General features: G+C 44.5%; 1 protein-coding gene across 4 annotated transcripts in view; it reads right to left on the bottom strand.

Moving 5' to 3' along the window:
* The window catches only part of LOC123769434 (putative fatty acyl-CoA reductase CG5065), a 274,956-nt gene that overhangs the window by 74,997 nt on the left and 184,112 nt on the right, over positions 1-15,847 (bottom strand). For all 4 annotated transcript variants that reach the window (XM_069308829.1, XM_069308832.1, XM_069308830.1 and 1 more), the window contains exons 3-4: positions 3,836-4,084; positions 2,425-2,570 (exon numbers count right to left, since the gene is read on the bottom strand). In XM_069308829.1, coding sequence (XP_069164930.1) covers positions 2,425-2,570; positions 3,836-4,084 — 395 coding nt within the window. The remainder of the gene's footprint in view (positions 1-2,424; positions 2,571-3,835; positions 4,085-15,847) is intronic.

Here is a 15,847-nt window from a genome sequence, read left to right on the forward strand (position 1 = left end):
CTGACCTTTCCCAGGATACAACCTACAACAATCTCTAAACTCCCAGGTACTGTACCTATTTACTGCCGGGTAAACAGGGGTATTGGTCTAAGGAAACATGCCCAATTGTTTTGCCCTGTCTGGGAATCGAACCTAAGTCCCATCAGTTGTGAGTCAACTGCATGGCAATTCACAAAGGTGTACTATACACAAGGTCTTATGAAGTGGTGGAGTGCTGCTGTGGATGGCTGCTGCTGGAGTGTGGAAGTGTTGGTTTTCATGTGATCCTAGACTGTATAATGCATAACTAAATGACAACGAATGACTAATTATTATTAATTTATTTTTAATGTACACAGTAAAGCCTTTTCTGGGGGAAACACCAGAATTCTTAATAATTCCAGGAATACTTAATAATTCCTGTTGTCAGGAACAGGAAGTCTGTACCTGGGGTTATGAGGCATCCCCACCCCAACCAGGCCAATAACTGACCTTCCCCAGGATGCAACCCACAACAGTTGTCTAAATCCCGGGTGCATATTTAACTGCTACATGAATAGACACATCAGCTGAAAGTAAAAAGTGCCCAACCATTTCTGTCCTCCTTTGGGACTGAACTCCGGTGCATCGACTGTGAGCTGAGGACATAGATCACCCCAGCTATACTAGAAAGAATACTAAAGTAAGCACTGAACAGAATCAAGAGATAAGACAAAGGAAGACTACAGGAAACAAAGGTGTACAACATGCAGAGCGACTCCTTTGGAAACAGAGTACAATACTGTAACTGAAAAGCGGAATGGGCTTTAGTAGACGTACATAAATATGAAAAATAGAGCAGTTTAAAAATCAAATAAGATCAAATATACCATGCTCAGGGGTTACCATGAGCATAATACTTAATCTTTTACTACAATTAGATAATTACACAAATATCGATGTAGGTAGTAGACGGGTAGATAGGGTTCCAGTAGTACAATCTGGTTCATTCTCAACTCGCAATCGAGAATTCTGAGTTCGAATCCCATTCGGGACAGAAATGGTTGGACACGTTTCCTATTACCTCATGCCCCTGTTCACCTTGCAGTAAATAGGCACCCCATGAGTTAGTCAGCTTCTTGAGTGGTTGCATCCTGGGAAGGGTCTGTAATTTGACCCTGGAGGACGACCTTGATATAAGCCTAACAAGTACTGTGTGTGTGTATACACAGTACTGGCTGCCTGTCCCCTGACACAATGAATTATTATACACTATATCAAGCAGGCTCTTAAGGTGAACAAAAGGCTTCTTTAGTGAAAGACTAATGAAAAGAACAGTAAGAGGAAATTTCTCATCATTGGGATAGATTTTCAATGGTGTATCCAATTATTAACGTTATCCCCTATTATCATTCTACGTTCTCGACTCACAATCAGGAATACTGGGTTCAATCCTCAGGCAAGACCACTATGGTTTGACATGTTTTGTTTTAGCTGATGCCTCTATTCACTTAGTAGAAAATAGGTATCTGGAGGTTCAGCAATTGTTGTGGGTTGCATCTGGGGAAGGTCAATAGTTGACCTGGGTAGGGGAAGGGGGGAAGGGACTTCAATGCAAGCCTAGTAAAAGCTTCCTGTCCCTGACAATGGAAATTAGTGCACAATGCTAATTGGAATACCAAACGTAACTATATGAACTTTAAGAAACTGTACACTGAAGTACTATTCCAAAGGGGCTTTGAAGTGACCTCTGATACCCAATTAAACTTAGATTTAAATCCAATTAAAAGTGCTTTTATAAGCACATGTTTTGGGTACAGAGTAATCCAATTTGCATTATTCCTTACGGGAAAAATTATTCAGTTCTCAAACAGACTGGCACTCCCTCAGCCTTTTTGAATGAATAAAGTATTGTGTATTTTCTTCAGCTTCATTCATACACAACAGTATTGTAGTTAGCTACTCCACTGCATTTCTTATTAAATTAGATTGTGGACAGCTGGAAAGCCCTGCAGAATGAGGTAGGGTGAGCTAATAATATACAGTATAACATTTTAGGAACAAATATGATACATGGAATAGGCACAACAAACTTATGCTCTATGTTGTAAACAATGTGAAGGTAATCAAGCAGGTAATCACATTAACCACACTTTGAGAATTGGGGAGGTAAGGTAAGTAAGTAATTAGTTAAAGAAGGCACCAAGGCAGGAAGACTATGTAGTGAGGTAAGGCAGTTATTAGAAGAAAATGCTGAGCCAGTATGACTATGTAGCGCTTGGAAAGAATATGAGGACTGGGCAAAGAATTGGTGCCTAACCACTTGAACCCTCAGGAATCAATTGCCGACCTTGCGAAGAAGCATGGTCAGCTCAAGTCACTGGGCACACTATAGGAAGAGACAAATATCTTAACAGATAAGATATATGTCATCAACTTGTGCAGACTCAACACAACCACACCTACTTGGGTGTAAGATGATTGAAGGTTTCATCATCCATCCAGTCGATGAGTTGAATGAGTTTATACGGATCGATGGGCGGAGGGTAGACCATCTCCTTCACTTCACCTCGGTCACAGTTGCAATAGGCTGTGGAAACATGAACCACTGCCTGGGGAGGAAAGATACACACATTACTGCCTTGGGTAGGCACATACCAATGCCTGAGATGGGATACCTGCATTATTGCTTCGGGTATACATGGATCAATGCCTGGGGAAGAGAGAGATAACTGCGTTACTGCCTCAAGTATTCAAGGATCACTGTCTGAAGAGAAGAGATATCTACATTACTGCCTCAGGTGTACATGGTTCACTGCCTGGGGAGAACAGATACACATGTTACTGCCTCTGGAACACATAGATCAATGCCTGGTGAGGAGGGATACATATGTTACTGCCTCAGATATATATGGATCAATGCCTGGAGAGGAGAGATACACACATTGCAGCCTCGGATATACAAGCATCAATGCCTGGAGAAAGGGATACACACATTACAGCCTCTGATACAGATCAATGCCTTGGGAGGAGGGATACATATTACAGCCTTTGGTATACACAGATCAATGCCTGGGAAGGAGGGATAAACACATTACTGTTTCAGGTACAAAAATGCTGTAATGTAATACATGGACACTGGGAAAATTTAAATATATGACTGTACTGTATTTTGAATACATTATTAAAAAAGGAGCAAATATAGTCATTACATGGGAAAATTTCACACTGCCTGCTTGTACCCACCACACTCTGCCTGCTGGCCACTCACCACACCCTGTCTGCTGGGCACCTACCACACCCTGTGTGTTGGCCACCCACCATACATTGCCTCCTGGTCACCCACCACACTCTGCCTGCTGGCCACTCACCACACCCTGTCTGCTGGGCACCTACCACACCCTGTGTGTTGGCCACCTACCATACATTGCCTCCTGGTCACCCACCACACCCCACCTACTCTCCACCCACCACACCCTGTCTGCTGGGCACCTACCACACCCTGTGTGTTGGCCACCCACCATACATTGCCTCCTGGTCACCCACCACACCCCACCTGCTGGCCACCCACCACACCCCACCTGCTGGCCACCCACCACACCCCACCTGCTGGCCACCCACCACACCCCACCTGCTGGCCACCCACCATACCCCACCTGCTGGCCACCCACCACACCCCACCTGCTGACCACCCACCACACCCTGTGTGTTGACCACCCACCATACACTGCCTCCTGGTCACCCACCCACCACACCCCATCTGCTGGCCACTCACCACACCCTATTTGCTGGCTACCTACCACACCCTGTGTGTTGGCCAGCCACCACACCTTGCCTGCTGGCCACCCATCTTACCCCACCCACCCCCAACACTTACCACCAACTTAGTCATCTTGTGACAGAGTTCAATGAGGCGCTTGGTGCCCAAAACATTCATCTGGAGTGAGAGTTTGAGTGCTTCATCGAACTTGACGGTGGCAGCAGCATGGAAGACAACAGAGACGGCTGAGATGAGGATAGTGGAGTCGTCAGGAGAGATTCCCAGACCCGGCAGCATGATGTCACCCTGAATTGGTGCCAACTTCTGCAGTACCTCTGGAGATTTGCTCCGCAGCTCATCAAACAGCTGTAGGAAAACATGTTTTCATCATTATCATCACCATGACATGTTTCCTATGTATTACACAGATTTTGGTTTAATGGAGTGCGAAAAGATACGTGTATTCGAGACAATTTTATAACACATGTTCAAGAGATGTGTGAATATTTCATTCAAAATGATCTGCTACCAGAAATCTTAGCCAAATATCCCTAGTTTGCTAACTTTAGATAGTAACTGAATAATTTTAACCTATCCACCACTGCCCACTGGATGAGGGGCAGTGTGCAGGACAAACATATCAATTGTGACACTAGCTCTCCACAAATGTCAGTTGCTTCAAATCAATTCAAATCAAATGTTTATTCATGTACAAGTACATACATAGAGGATTAGTTACAAACATAATGTTGGATTTATAGATAGAGCTAGTACAAACAATACCTAATGCCACTAGTATGCATAGCATTTCGGGCAAGCATAGCGTTTCAGGCAGCAGCATGGAAGACAACAGAGACGGCAGAGATGACTAGTAGTGGAGTCGCTTGTGGTCGATCTCAATCAAGCCCATTGTTGATGAGACGATGTGCACTGAATTTTGAAACTAGCTCATCAAGACTGTAACTTGTTTAGCTAAATGAATTGTGAGGTTCAGTCCCTGAGCCCATCATGTGCCTCTGTAACCCTTTCCACTACTGCCCACAAGATGGGTATGGGGTGCATAATAAATGAACTAAACTCATGTTCTGTATAAGTGAAATTAATTTGTGATCGAGAATGTGCAGCATTTGAGAAGTCAAATATGCATCAAGAATGCTTTGTGTACTAGTTGCTTTATTAAAAATGCTTTTTATGTAACAACTATTCAATAACTGTTATACAAAACACATGGAATCACAGTGTCTACATAGCCCTGGGCAACATGGGTTCAGGAGAGGGGCACTCTGATACTCAATTGCTAGACTACTATGACATGGCCTTAGATGCCATGGAAGACAAGCAAACCACACTGATGTAATATACATAAATTTTGAAAAAGCTTTTGACAAATGTAATTATGGTGTTATGCACAGAAAATGCACACAAAAGGAATTACTGGCAAAGTAGGGAAATGGATCTTTAATTTCAAAACGAACAGAGCCCAGAGTGTAATAGTCAACAAAGTAAAACCTGGACCATTCATCATTCTAAAAAATGGGCGCATCCGATCCCACGATCGTCGTCGCCTCTAAATCAACACAACATTCTAAAAAAATTTGACTGTTCCCTCAATCCGCCGCAAAAAGCTCCTTACAGTGTACTCACCTAATTGTGCTTGCGGGGGTTGAGCTTTGGCTCTTTGGTCCCGCCTCTCAACTGTCAAACTGGTGTACAGATTCCTGAGCCTTTTGGGCTCTATCAAATCTACATTTGAAACTGTGTATGGAGTCAGCCTCCACCACATCACTGCCTAATGCATTCCATTTATTAACTACTCTGACACTGAAAAAATTCTTTCTAACGTCTCTGTGGCTCATCTGGGTACTAAGTTTTCACCTGTGTCCCCTTGTTCGTGTCCCACCCGTGCTGAAGGGTTTGTCTTTGTGTGGCTCAGTTGTTGTGCCTATAATCTTCTGAAGCTGAATGTGTCTCTTAATCCTGATAAAACTGTTTACTATATTCCCCCTTAGAAAAATGTGCAGGTCTCTTTGCATTATACCCCCATCAGTGTAAAACAAATGTATAACACTGAAACTATGAGATGTATAACATTAGAAGCTATTGACAGTCATCTTCAAAATCTCAAACCAACTGAATCCTATGCCTTTACTGATGGCTCCTTGCAGTTAGGCACTGGTAGATAAGGTTGTGCATGTGCAGTATATAAAGGGAATGAAATGATCATGTCTAGTACACAGAGATTGAACAACTGGGCAAGCACGACACAGACTGAGCTATTGGGTATTTATCTAGTCACTGAGTACCTTAAGCTCAATGGTGGTGGAGTGATATTCTGTGACTCTAAAAGTGCTTTGCAGTCCTTAAATAACCCATCACAATGCATGTCTGAAGTAGCTTGTAATATTAAATGGAATGTAATTTTTGCCAATGATAATAACTACTGTACAAAATTTGTGTGGATTTCATCCCATGTTGGAGTTGGAAAACATGACTTTGTAGATTGATTGGCCAATGAAGTTTGCAGGAAAGAAAACACTGATTATGACTTTGGACTATCTAATGCAATTATTAGAAATATACAAATTAAAGAGATTAATTCAGATTAGAAGAACTAATAAAACTCAAAGATCTGAAAGCTGCAGTATTAAAAGCTATGACAACTTTTGTAATAAAAAGTATCTGTATGGTCAGCACAGTAACCGGACCAGGCAATATCATATAGTCATTGCGCGAATTCGCCTTGGCTATAGACACATCTGGCAGGTTAGTGAGGCTGAGCCACTACCAGAATATTCAGATTGTAAACTTTGTGATAAACCTTTAATGCATTCACTAGAACACTATATTGTTGAATGTGAAACCGAAAAAGATTTATGACCTCCTGGCCTATTGTACCACCAACTGTGTAACTATTTCATTGATCCTGGTGTACTGGACAACATCCTAACAATTTATCCAAAATTTATAATAATAATAATAATAATTTTTATTTAGGCAAAGGTACATACATAAAGAGATTTTACAAAGTTTGTTGGCTTTATAGATAAGAGCTAGTACATACAATGCCTAAAGCCACTATTACGCAAAGCGTTTCGGGCAGGAAAAAACACTACTGACTAAAGCTTAAAACTAATGGGTAAAAAGAAAAAAATGCATTGAGTACAAATAAAAATAGAGGTAAAAGAGGGGGGAACATTGTTGAAAAAACAGCACAAATACAATTACAAATTATTACAGAAAATTACATTAAAACAGCGTTGATTTGAAAAACAAAAACAAAAAAAAAAACATACATGGGTTGACAATAGAGGGGTAAGGTAGGTCACAGGGAATTTATTAGGTATAGCTTCGTTTTTAACTTAAACTTAATTTACTTGTCCATTTTAAAGAATGAAGAACAATTTTATTTATATTACTTCTAAGCTGCATCACTTATAAACCCATCCCTGCCCTTGTGTGGCAGTGCACAATAGAAAGTTGTTTTTACATATTCATACATTAAAACATTGATTGTAACCATGATATATATATGTGCTAGTTTAGACATATTGTCGTGTGTATGACCCTCTGTTCTGCATGACAGTGAATACCTTCATTATCCTCACTTTAATAAGACTTAATTGAAATCCTTGGATTAGGCAAAATTGTAATTGTCAATAAAGATGTTAATAATAATAATAATTCATTATGAAAAGCTCAGTATGCCACGTTATTGTGCTTGATCTGGTACATTTTCTCATCCTCATTTCAGACATAGATAAGGAAGGATGCAAACTATAGTACTGTATCATCCTTGTTGATGACACAACGATTTTCATAAAAGTAGACAATACTGAGCACTAAATAAATCCAGTGGTACTGAACACCAAATAAAACCAGTGATACTGAGCACCAAATAAAACCAATGGCATTGAGCACTAAATAAAACACTGATACACACTATTGAGCACTAAATAAAACCCCTGATACATAGTACTGAGCACTAAATAAAACCCCTGATATGCAGTAATGAGCACTAGATAAAACCTTGATACACAGTACTGAGCACAAAATAAATCTAATACACAGTACTGAGCACTAGATAAAACCCTGATACTGTACAGAGTACTGAGCATTAAATAAATCTGATACACAGTACTGAACACTAGATAAAACCCTGATACACAGTACTGAGCACTAAACAAGACCCTGATACACAGTACTGAGCACTAAATAAAACTGATACACAGTATTGAGCACTAAATCAGTCTAAATCAGACTGTTTCAAACAGTCTCCGTGGTGTAGTGGTAAGACACTCGCCTGGTGTTCCGCGAGCGCTATGTCATGGGTTCGTATCCTGGCCGGGGAGGATTTACTGGGCGCAATTCCTTAACTGTAGCCTCTGTTTAACGCAACAGTAAAATGTGTACTTGGATGAAAAAACGATTCTTCACGGCAGGGGATCGTATTCCAGGGACCTGCCCGAAACGCTACGCGTACTAGTGGCTGTAAAAGAATGTAACAACTCTTGTATATATCTCCAAAAAAAAATAAAAATAAAACTGATACACAGTATTGAGCCCTAAATAAAACTGATACACAGTACTGAGCACTAAATAAAACCCTGATACACAGTATTGAGCCCTAAATAAAACTGATATACAGTATTGAGCCCTAAATAAAACTGATACACAGTACTGAGCACAACATCAAACCAAAAGTACTGAACACTAAATAAAACCAATGGTGCTGAGCACCAAATAATACCAGGTGGTACTGAGCAACAAATAAAACAAATGGCTCTGAGCACCAAATAAAACCAGTGGTTCTGAGCACCAAATAAAGAAATGATTCTGAGCACCAAATAAAATCAGTGGTACTGACCACCAAATAAAACCAGTGATTCTGAACACAAAATAAAACCAGTGGTACTGAGCACCAAATAAAAAAAAAATTCTGAGCACCAAATAAAACCAGTGGTTCTGAGCACATAATAAAACCAGTGGTACTGAGCACCAAATAAAATCAGTGGTTCTGAGCACATAATAAAACTAGTGGTACTGAGCACATAATAAAACCAGTGGTACTTAGCACCAAATAAATCCAGTGGGTCTGAGCACCAAATAAAACCAGTGGTTCTGAGCACATAATAAAAACCAGTGGTAGTGAGTACCAAATAAAACCAATGGTTCTGAGCACATAATAAAACCAGTTGTACTGAGTTTTATTTGGTTAGGGTTAAAGAGATACATTAGTGTGAGATGTGGACGCTGGATAAGTAAGTAAGAAATTATCAAAAGAAGGCACCAAACCGGGAAGGCTATATGGCACCATCAAATGTGTGGAATAATCAGAGGGTGCTAAATATCACCAAGGATGCCAATACGAGAACAGAAACGCATAAGGCAAACGATATCAAAAGTATCTGATTCACCAAGAATTCTATCGAGGGACAAGCGACAGCGAGGGATGGTTGGAAAACAAGGCACACGCTCATCCTGGAAGTCAGGACATTCAACAAGGATATGCACAACTGTAAGAGGGACAATACAATTTGGACAACAAGGAGCAGGGCAGCGCTCCATTAACCATTAATGGACCATAACCATGGTCCATTAAGTGACCATGAGTTAAGCGTGTATGGTCAATACGCAACCTCGCCAGAGCCATTTCCCATCGCCAGTTACAGTTATAGGAGGACGACCATGAGGACACACTACTCTTAAAAGTACACAGTTTGTTACCAGTAACAGAAGACCAACAATCCTGCCAACGGGTAAGTATGGAGGAATGAATAACTGGGTAAAAGTCGGAATAAGGAATACCTTTACGGGAGATGGGACAAGAGCGGACAGCTTCCCTAGCAGCAGCATCCGCACGCTCATATAAAGAGACTCCAATATGGCTGGGAACCCAGCAAAACTCAACTGACTTAAATTTACGGGAAATAAGAAACAGCCAATGCTGAATCTCGACACCCACTGGATGGACAGGATTAATGGACCCGAGAGCCATGAGGGCACTACGAGAGTCAACGACAACTACAAAGGAAGATTGACGAGAAAGCAGGAGACAAAGAGAATAGAGAATAGCATAAAGTTCTGCTGTGAAGATGCTAGTCTCTGTAGATAACCGACACATATAAGTGCTATCAGGAAAAACAACAGAGTAGCCCACACCATCCGCAGACTTAGACCCATTGGTGAAGATGGAAATGGAGCAGGAGTGCGAAAGTGCTCAAGGAAAAGGCGTTTCAGAACCGTGGGAGGGGTAAAAGCTTTAGTGATGCGGGTTAAGGATGTACAAAACTTCAGAAGGGGGACTCTCCACGGGGTCAAGGAAGGATCAACACGAGGAGAAATATTAGAAATACGAACTGAAAGAGAATCCTGTAAGCGAGATAACCAGACAGAAAGAGGGAGGCAGTGAAGAGGAACAGGAACCTTAAAAGTTAAAGCACGACAGAGGCGAGAGGAAGGATGTTGCAAGGACTGCGCAAGATAGCGAAGACAGTAGTGATCACAGCAGTCCTGGAAAGATAGGAAGCCAGTGTCAACATACAAGCTGAGGACAGGAGTTGAACGAAAGGCACCAGAGCTGAGGTGCAACCCAGTATGGTGCAAAGCATTAAGACGGCGAAGAGTAGAAGGAGAAGCAGACGAGTAAGCAGGGCAACCATAATCGAGTTTAGACAGGGCAAGAAAGAAATGTAAAATGAGGAGAGTGCGCCTATCCACTCCCCAAGAAGTATGGGACAATACCTGAAGAAGGGTAAGGTCCTTAGAGCATTCAACTCGGAGGTAAGAGATATGGGCAACCACAACAAACGAGTATCAGAGATTAACCCCAAAAGCTTAGCGGAATCCTTGTACAAAAGGGGGCGACCATAAAGCGACAAGGAAGGATGAAGAACGACACGCTTCCTAGTAAAAGTCATAGCACAAGTCTTAGATGTAGAGAACCTAAAGCCATGATCGGTGGCCCAAGACGACACGGCATCAATCGCAAGTTGAAGCTGCCGTTGAAGGAGAGGCAAATCATCACCCTGACAGCAAAGGGAAAGATCGTCGACATAGAGAGCGAGAAGACGCCAGACGGATGAAAGAAAAGAAGACTATTGAAGACAACCAGAAAAAGAGTAGTGCTCAGAACACTACCTTGGGGCACACCATCATATTGCTGAAAAGTGGCAGAGAGAGTGGTACCAAGCCTCACTCGAAAGGAACGATGAGAGAGGAAGCTTTGGAGAAAGAGAGGGAGAGTACCACGAAGGCCAAAAGAATGAAGTTGGAACAGAATATGATATCGCCAAGTAGTGTCGTAAGCCTTTTCCAGGTCAAAAAGGGCAGCACAAAGTAGGTCTTCGCAGCAAAAGCGATTATAGAACCTCCAATAGAATATAGAATATAGACCTCCAAGTTCCCCACGACATCTGTTGTGCTGCGACACTTGCGAAAACCTAATTGAGAAGGGGAAAGGTGGAGATAGTGTTCTAAGAACCACATCAGACGAACGTTAATCATACGTTCAAAAAGTTTGCAGACACAACTCGTGAGGGCAATAGGGTAAAAATCCATAGGGGATGTCCCCAGAGACCCTGGTTTCTGAACAGGGAGGACAACGGCATCGAGCCAGTCCTCAGGGACTGACAACGACTCCCAGACTCGATTATACAGACTCAGTAAATACTGAGATGTGCACGGAGGGAGATGGCGAAGCATCTCATAATGAATGCCATCGGAGCCCGCTGCAGTAGAACCACAGGGGGCCAGGGCAGACTGAAGTTCAGAGAGAGAGAAGGGATCATTATAGGGAAGTCTGAGATGAGTGCAGAAATTTAAAGGATGAGATTCAAAGACAGGTTTACGAAGAAGGAAAGATTGAGGAAGATGAGAACCAGAGCTAACAGAAGAAAAGTGGGAACCCAGTTTGGTCGCGACCTGCAACAGGTCTGCCACAAGAGTACCATGGAGGTGAAGGACCGGCGAGACATCAAGAACGAACTTACCCGCTATCTTGCGGACATGCTTCCAGATCTGCGGCAGAGGAGTTTCGGACATAATGGTGGAAACAAAGACTTCCAACACTCACACTTGGCTGTATGGATGGCCCTACGGGCCACCGCACTCGCCTTCCGAAACAAAAGAAAAGAATCAGCCGTCTGCCGGCGGCGGTGTCTCTTACAGGCTGCACGCTTACAGCGGACAGCCCAAGCATAGTCCACATTCCACCAGGAAATGCACTTCTGTGGTCCTCGAGAAGAAAAAGAGTGAGGAATAGAGCAGAGGGCAGCATAGAATATGGTGTCATGAAAAAGGAGGAGGGCGCGAAGGAGAGGCAGAAGGGAGAAGTCAGAGAGAGCAGCACGGAGGGTAAATAGATTCCAGTCTGCCTTAGCAAACTGTTACCTAGGGAAGGAGAGGGCAGGTGAAAAGTGAAAAAGGTAACAAGGATGGATAAATGGTCACTGCCATGGAGGTCATCAAGAACTCTCCACGTGAAATCCAAGTAAAGAGACGACAAGCAGAGAGAAAGATCAAGACAGGAAAGGGTGCGAGTCTGAGAGTCCAAATGAGTGGGCTCACAAGAATTCAGAAGACAGGGAAGAAGAAAGGATGAACGGTTTGAGAAGGCGACCCCGGGTGTTTGTCAGAACATCACCCCAGAGGGAATGTCGACAAGTAAAATCACCCAGCAGGAGCACAGGCTCTGGCAAGAAGTCCAGTAGGTGTTTAAGATCGGGAAGAGAAAGCAGGACATTTGGAGGGAGGTAAATGAAACAAACTGTGTACCATTTACTCACAAAGACACATGTAGCAGAACATTGGAGAGGCGAGGGGAAAAGTACGGGGATGTAGAGAACATCAGAACGAATCAAGAGAACAGAAGAGGAACGGGCCCCCAGCAAAAGCCAGGCAGGATGGGGGGGGGAGAGAAAGGAATAGCCATGGAAGCGACCTGGACGAGCACCAAGCATCGGATCCTGGAGACAGACACAAAGGGGCGAAAACTGTGAAATCAGAAGTTGGAGTTCATGAAAATTGGCGTAATATCTGCAAATAATCCATTGAAGAATAAACATCGACAAGAAGAGAAAGGACAGCAACAGAGGACAATGAAGAAACAAAGGGGAAAAAGTAACACAGCACGTTAAAGAAGTGCAGGATCAGGATCAGCGAAGTCAGGGTTAGGGGGCATGGGTAAACTGAGTAAGGATGGAGGGAAGGGAGCTGGAGGACCGGTCAGAGGCAAACGAGCAGGGTCCGGAGAAGGAGGAGAGGGACAGCAACCAAGGGTCAAGGACAGCAGCAGGAGGAGCAGAAACCAGGGAGTGCACCTCAGCAAGGGCAGCAACCGAGAGGGAAGCGGGGGCCAAAGAAACCTCCATAGCAGGAACAGGGGGCGCAACTACTGAAACGGGAAGGGATGGAGCAAGAGAGTCAGAGGTAGGGGGGTGAGGAAGAAAGTGAAGCCTTCTTACCCACAGGGGAGGAGGAAGGAGAGGAGCCAGGCTTTCGCTTCTGACACAAGGAGAACAGCGTCCCAGCAACAATGTAATGGGCAACAGATTCAAGCGTCTCAACAGGAGAAGCAGAACAAGAGTAAACACGATGGCCATTGGGAAAGCAATGACATCAGCCCGCACTGACAGGCAGCGTGGAGAGCTAAGAGACGGAGGAGAAGGATGGGAAGGAGGCTCAGAGGAAGACAAGGAAGAAGAAGACACAGGAGACAATACAGACTGGGTAGAAAGAAGGGAAACCCCAGACAGAGAACCATGAGGGGGACCCTTCGGGACAGAACTTAAAGGAACAGAGGAGGTGGTGGTGGGCGTGTCTGGGTTTAAGGCCTGAAAACGGTTGTGAGACTGAGGAAGGCGGGAAGGACGAGGAGAGGAAGAGAGCAACACGTGAGCATAACACCAGCGAAAGGGGGACGACGGCGAACTTGGCGCCTCGCCTCAGGAAAAGACAAACGTTCCCGGTGCTTTAAGGTGAGGACGGCTGCCTCAAGTTTGTAATGTACACATGCGCGGGAGAAGGTAGGGTGGGTCTCACCGCAATTGAGGCAGTGAACCCGGGGTGAAGTGCACTCCAACTTAAAGTAACCTTGTCCCCACACACAGGACAGAGAGAAACAGTACCGGAGCATCGGAGGGCACCATGCCCAAACCTCCAGCACTTATTACAGAGTCGAGGAAAGGGAATGTACTGGATGGAGCACCCGGCACCAGCAAGAATGACAGAGAACGGAAGGGGTCCTACCATCAAAGGTAATCTTCAAAACCCGAAGGGGCTGACAACGACGACCACGAGGGGGACGGGTAAACGTGTCTACCTGGAGGACAGAATGGCCCTGGGCTTCGAGGATATGCCGAATATCTTCGTGGCAGTCCTGCAGATTCCTAACACCAGTTGCAACATGGGGTGGAAGGAGAATAGTGCCAACACTGGCATTCAACTGAGCGTTCTTGGAGACCCAAACAGGGGTCTCACCAAGGCAGGATAAGGCGGCCAAACTGCATCCTGATGAGCAGCAACGAAACATGTACCGAGAAGGGTGGGGTTGAAAGTAACAGAGGCATCTACTGAATCAACAAGGTGCCCATGGAGGGAGAAATCGTCAGGAGGTGTTGAATCCAGATGGAGGAGATCAAAGTATTTGGCCCACGAAGCGGGACCAAACAAGGCTTAGTACGCATCAGTACGGGAAGGGATCAAGTGCAGCCTCCCATATCAAGCATATCATGAGTGCATATCAAGCAGGTATCAAGCAGGCCGTGGCGTGGACGGCGCTGAGAACCCCCAGAGAGAGAGGGGTTAAAAAGGCGTAGTAGTCACAATGAGAGACTGAGCCGTGCCAGGGGACGAGGTGGTCACCACTGGGGGCTTGTGGCTCGACCCAACCACAGAGGAGGGAGGGGAGCTGAGGGGAGTAGTCAGGAGGATCAAAGGAGGAGCAAGGTCGGGGCCCAATGCAGCGGGGGGTACAGAGCCCGGTCTTCCAACACGGTCCGACTCGAGGGCTTGATCGCCCACCCCACTATCCCGAGAAGGTATAAGAGAAACCGAATGAGACATAAAATGAGAGGTCAGACTTTCATTCACGAATGTGCCCCCACACCCATCCTGTGCCAGGTAAGTTCACTACGGGCTCACATTAGCCCGTGCTACTTGCCCCGCTCCTGTGCCAGGTAAGTTACGGGCTCACCATAGCCCGTGCTACTTGGAACCTGTTCCGAGTAGCTGAATCTATAACACCAACAACACCAAGGAGCCACAATTAAAGGCAGGACACCCAACAAGAGACATATTGCCGATCTTGCCGGGGACCCCCCTAGGGGCGCGTTGTGAGTATACGCCCCACAAACGCCACTTTAAGAACCGTCAGTCTGTCGAGATTGGGTTCAGTGATGAAAGGAGGATTGATATCCCCTCGCGAGGATCCCCCTCGCTTGAGACGTTGGGTACTACAGTTCTATGGGTACAAGAGTATACCTCCTCAAACACCGGGGCGTCAAAACAAAACAAAAAACGAAAGAATAATCAAAACAGGCAAAAGGTCGGCGGGAAATGACAATTAGAGCGGAGGCGGGGGGGGGGGGAAATGAAAAATAAGGAAAGGGAAAAGTCGTCCAGCAGAATTTGTGAGGACAGCAGCAGGAGCTTACGGCCACAAAAGGACAGAGGACTGTCCCATGGAGCATCACACTCCAGCAGCCGCCCACCAAGCCCCCTCACGGCAACAACGGGCCGGACAGGGAGGGGGTGGATGCTGGATAATTGAAACGTTTTGTCGGGGACAGGAAGCTTGCGTATATATATATTTTTGCTCAAGACTTGTATAGTGGTTTCCCCTAAGGTCGAAATACTGACCCTACCCAGGATGCGACCCCACACGGTTGCCTAACTCCTGGGTACTATTTACGCAACCCATCCTCTGAATTGACAGTCTGGTTTAATACTAAGAGTAATAAGTTCATTTCCTGACTGTCAGGAATTGTACATAATTACACTTAATTGTGCCGTTACCTTTACCTCCCCATTTATTCTCATTTTCTGTTAAGACACTTAGAATTTTAGAATGAAGTTTTTAAATTCAATTCTCTATACACAAGTTTTAAATATCAGGAATTTCTTGTTCAGTTT

The sequence above is a fragment of the Procambarus clarkii genome, chromosome 63 (assembly GCF_040958095.1).
Source record: "Procambarus clarkii isolate CNS0578487 chromosome 63, FALCON_Pclarkii_2.0, whole genome shotgun sequence".
NCBI lineage: Eukaryota > Metazoa > Arthropoda > Malacostraca > Decapoda > Cambaridae > Procambarus > Procambarus clarkii.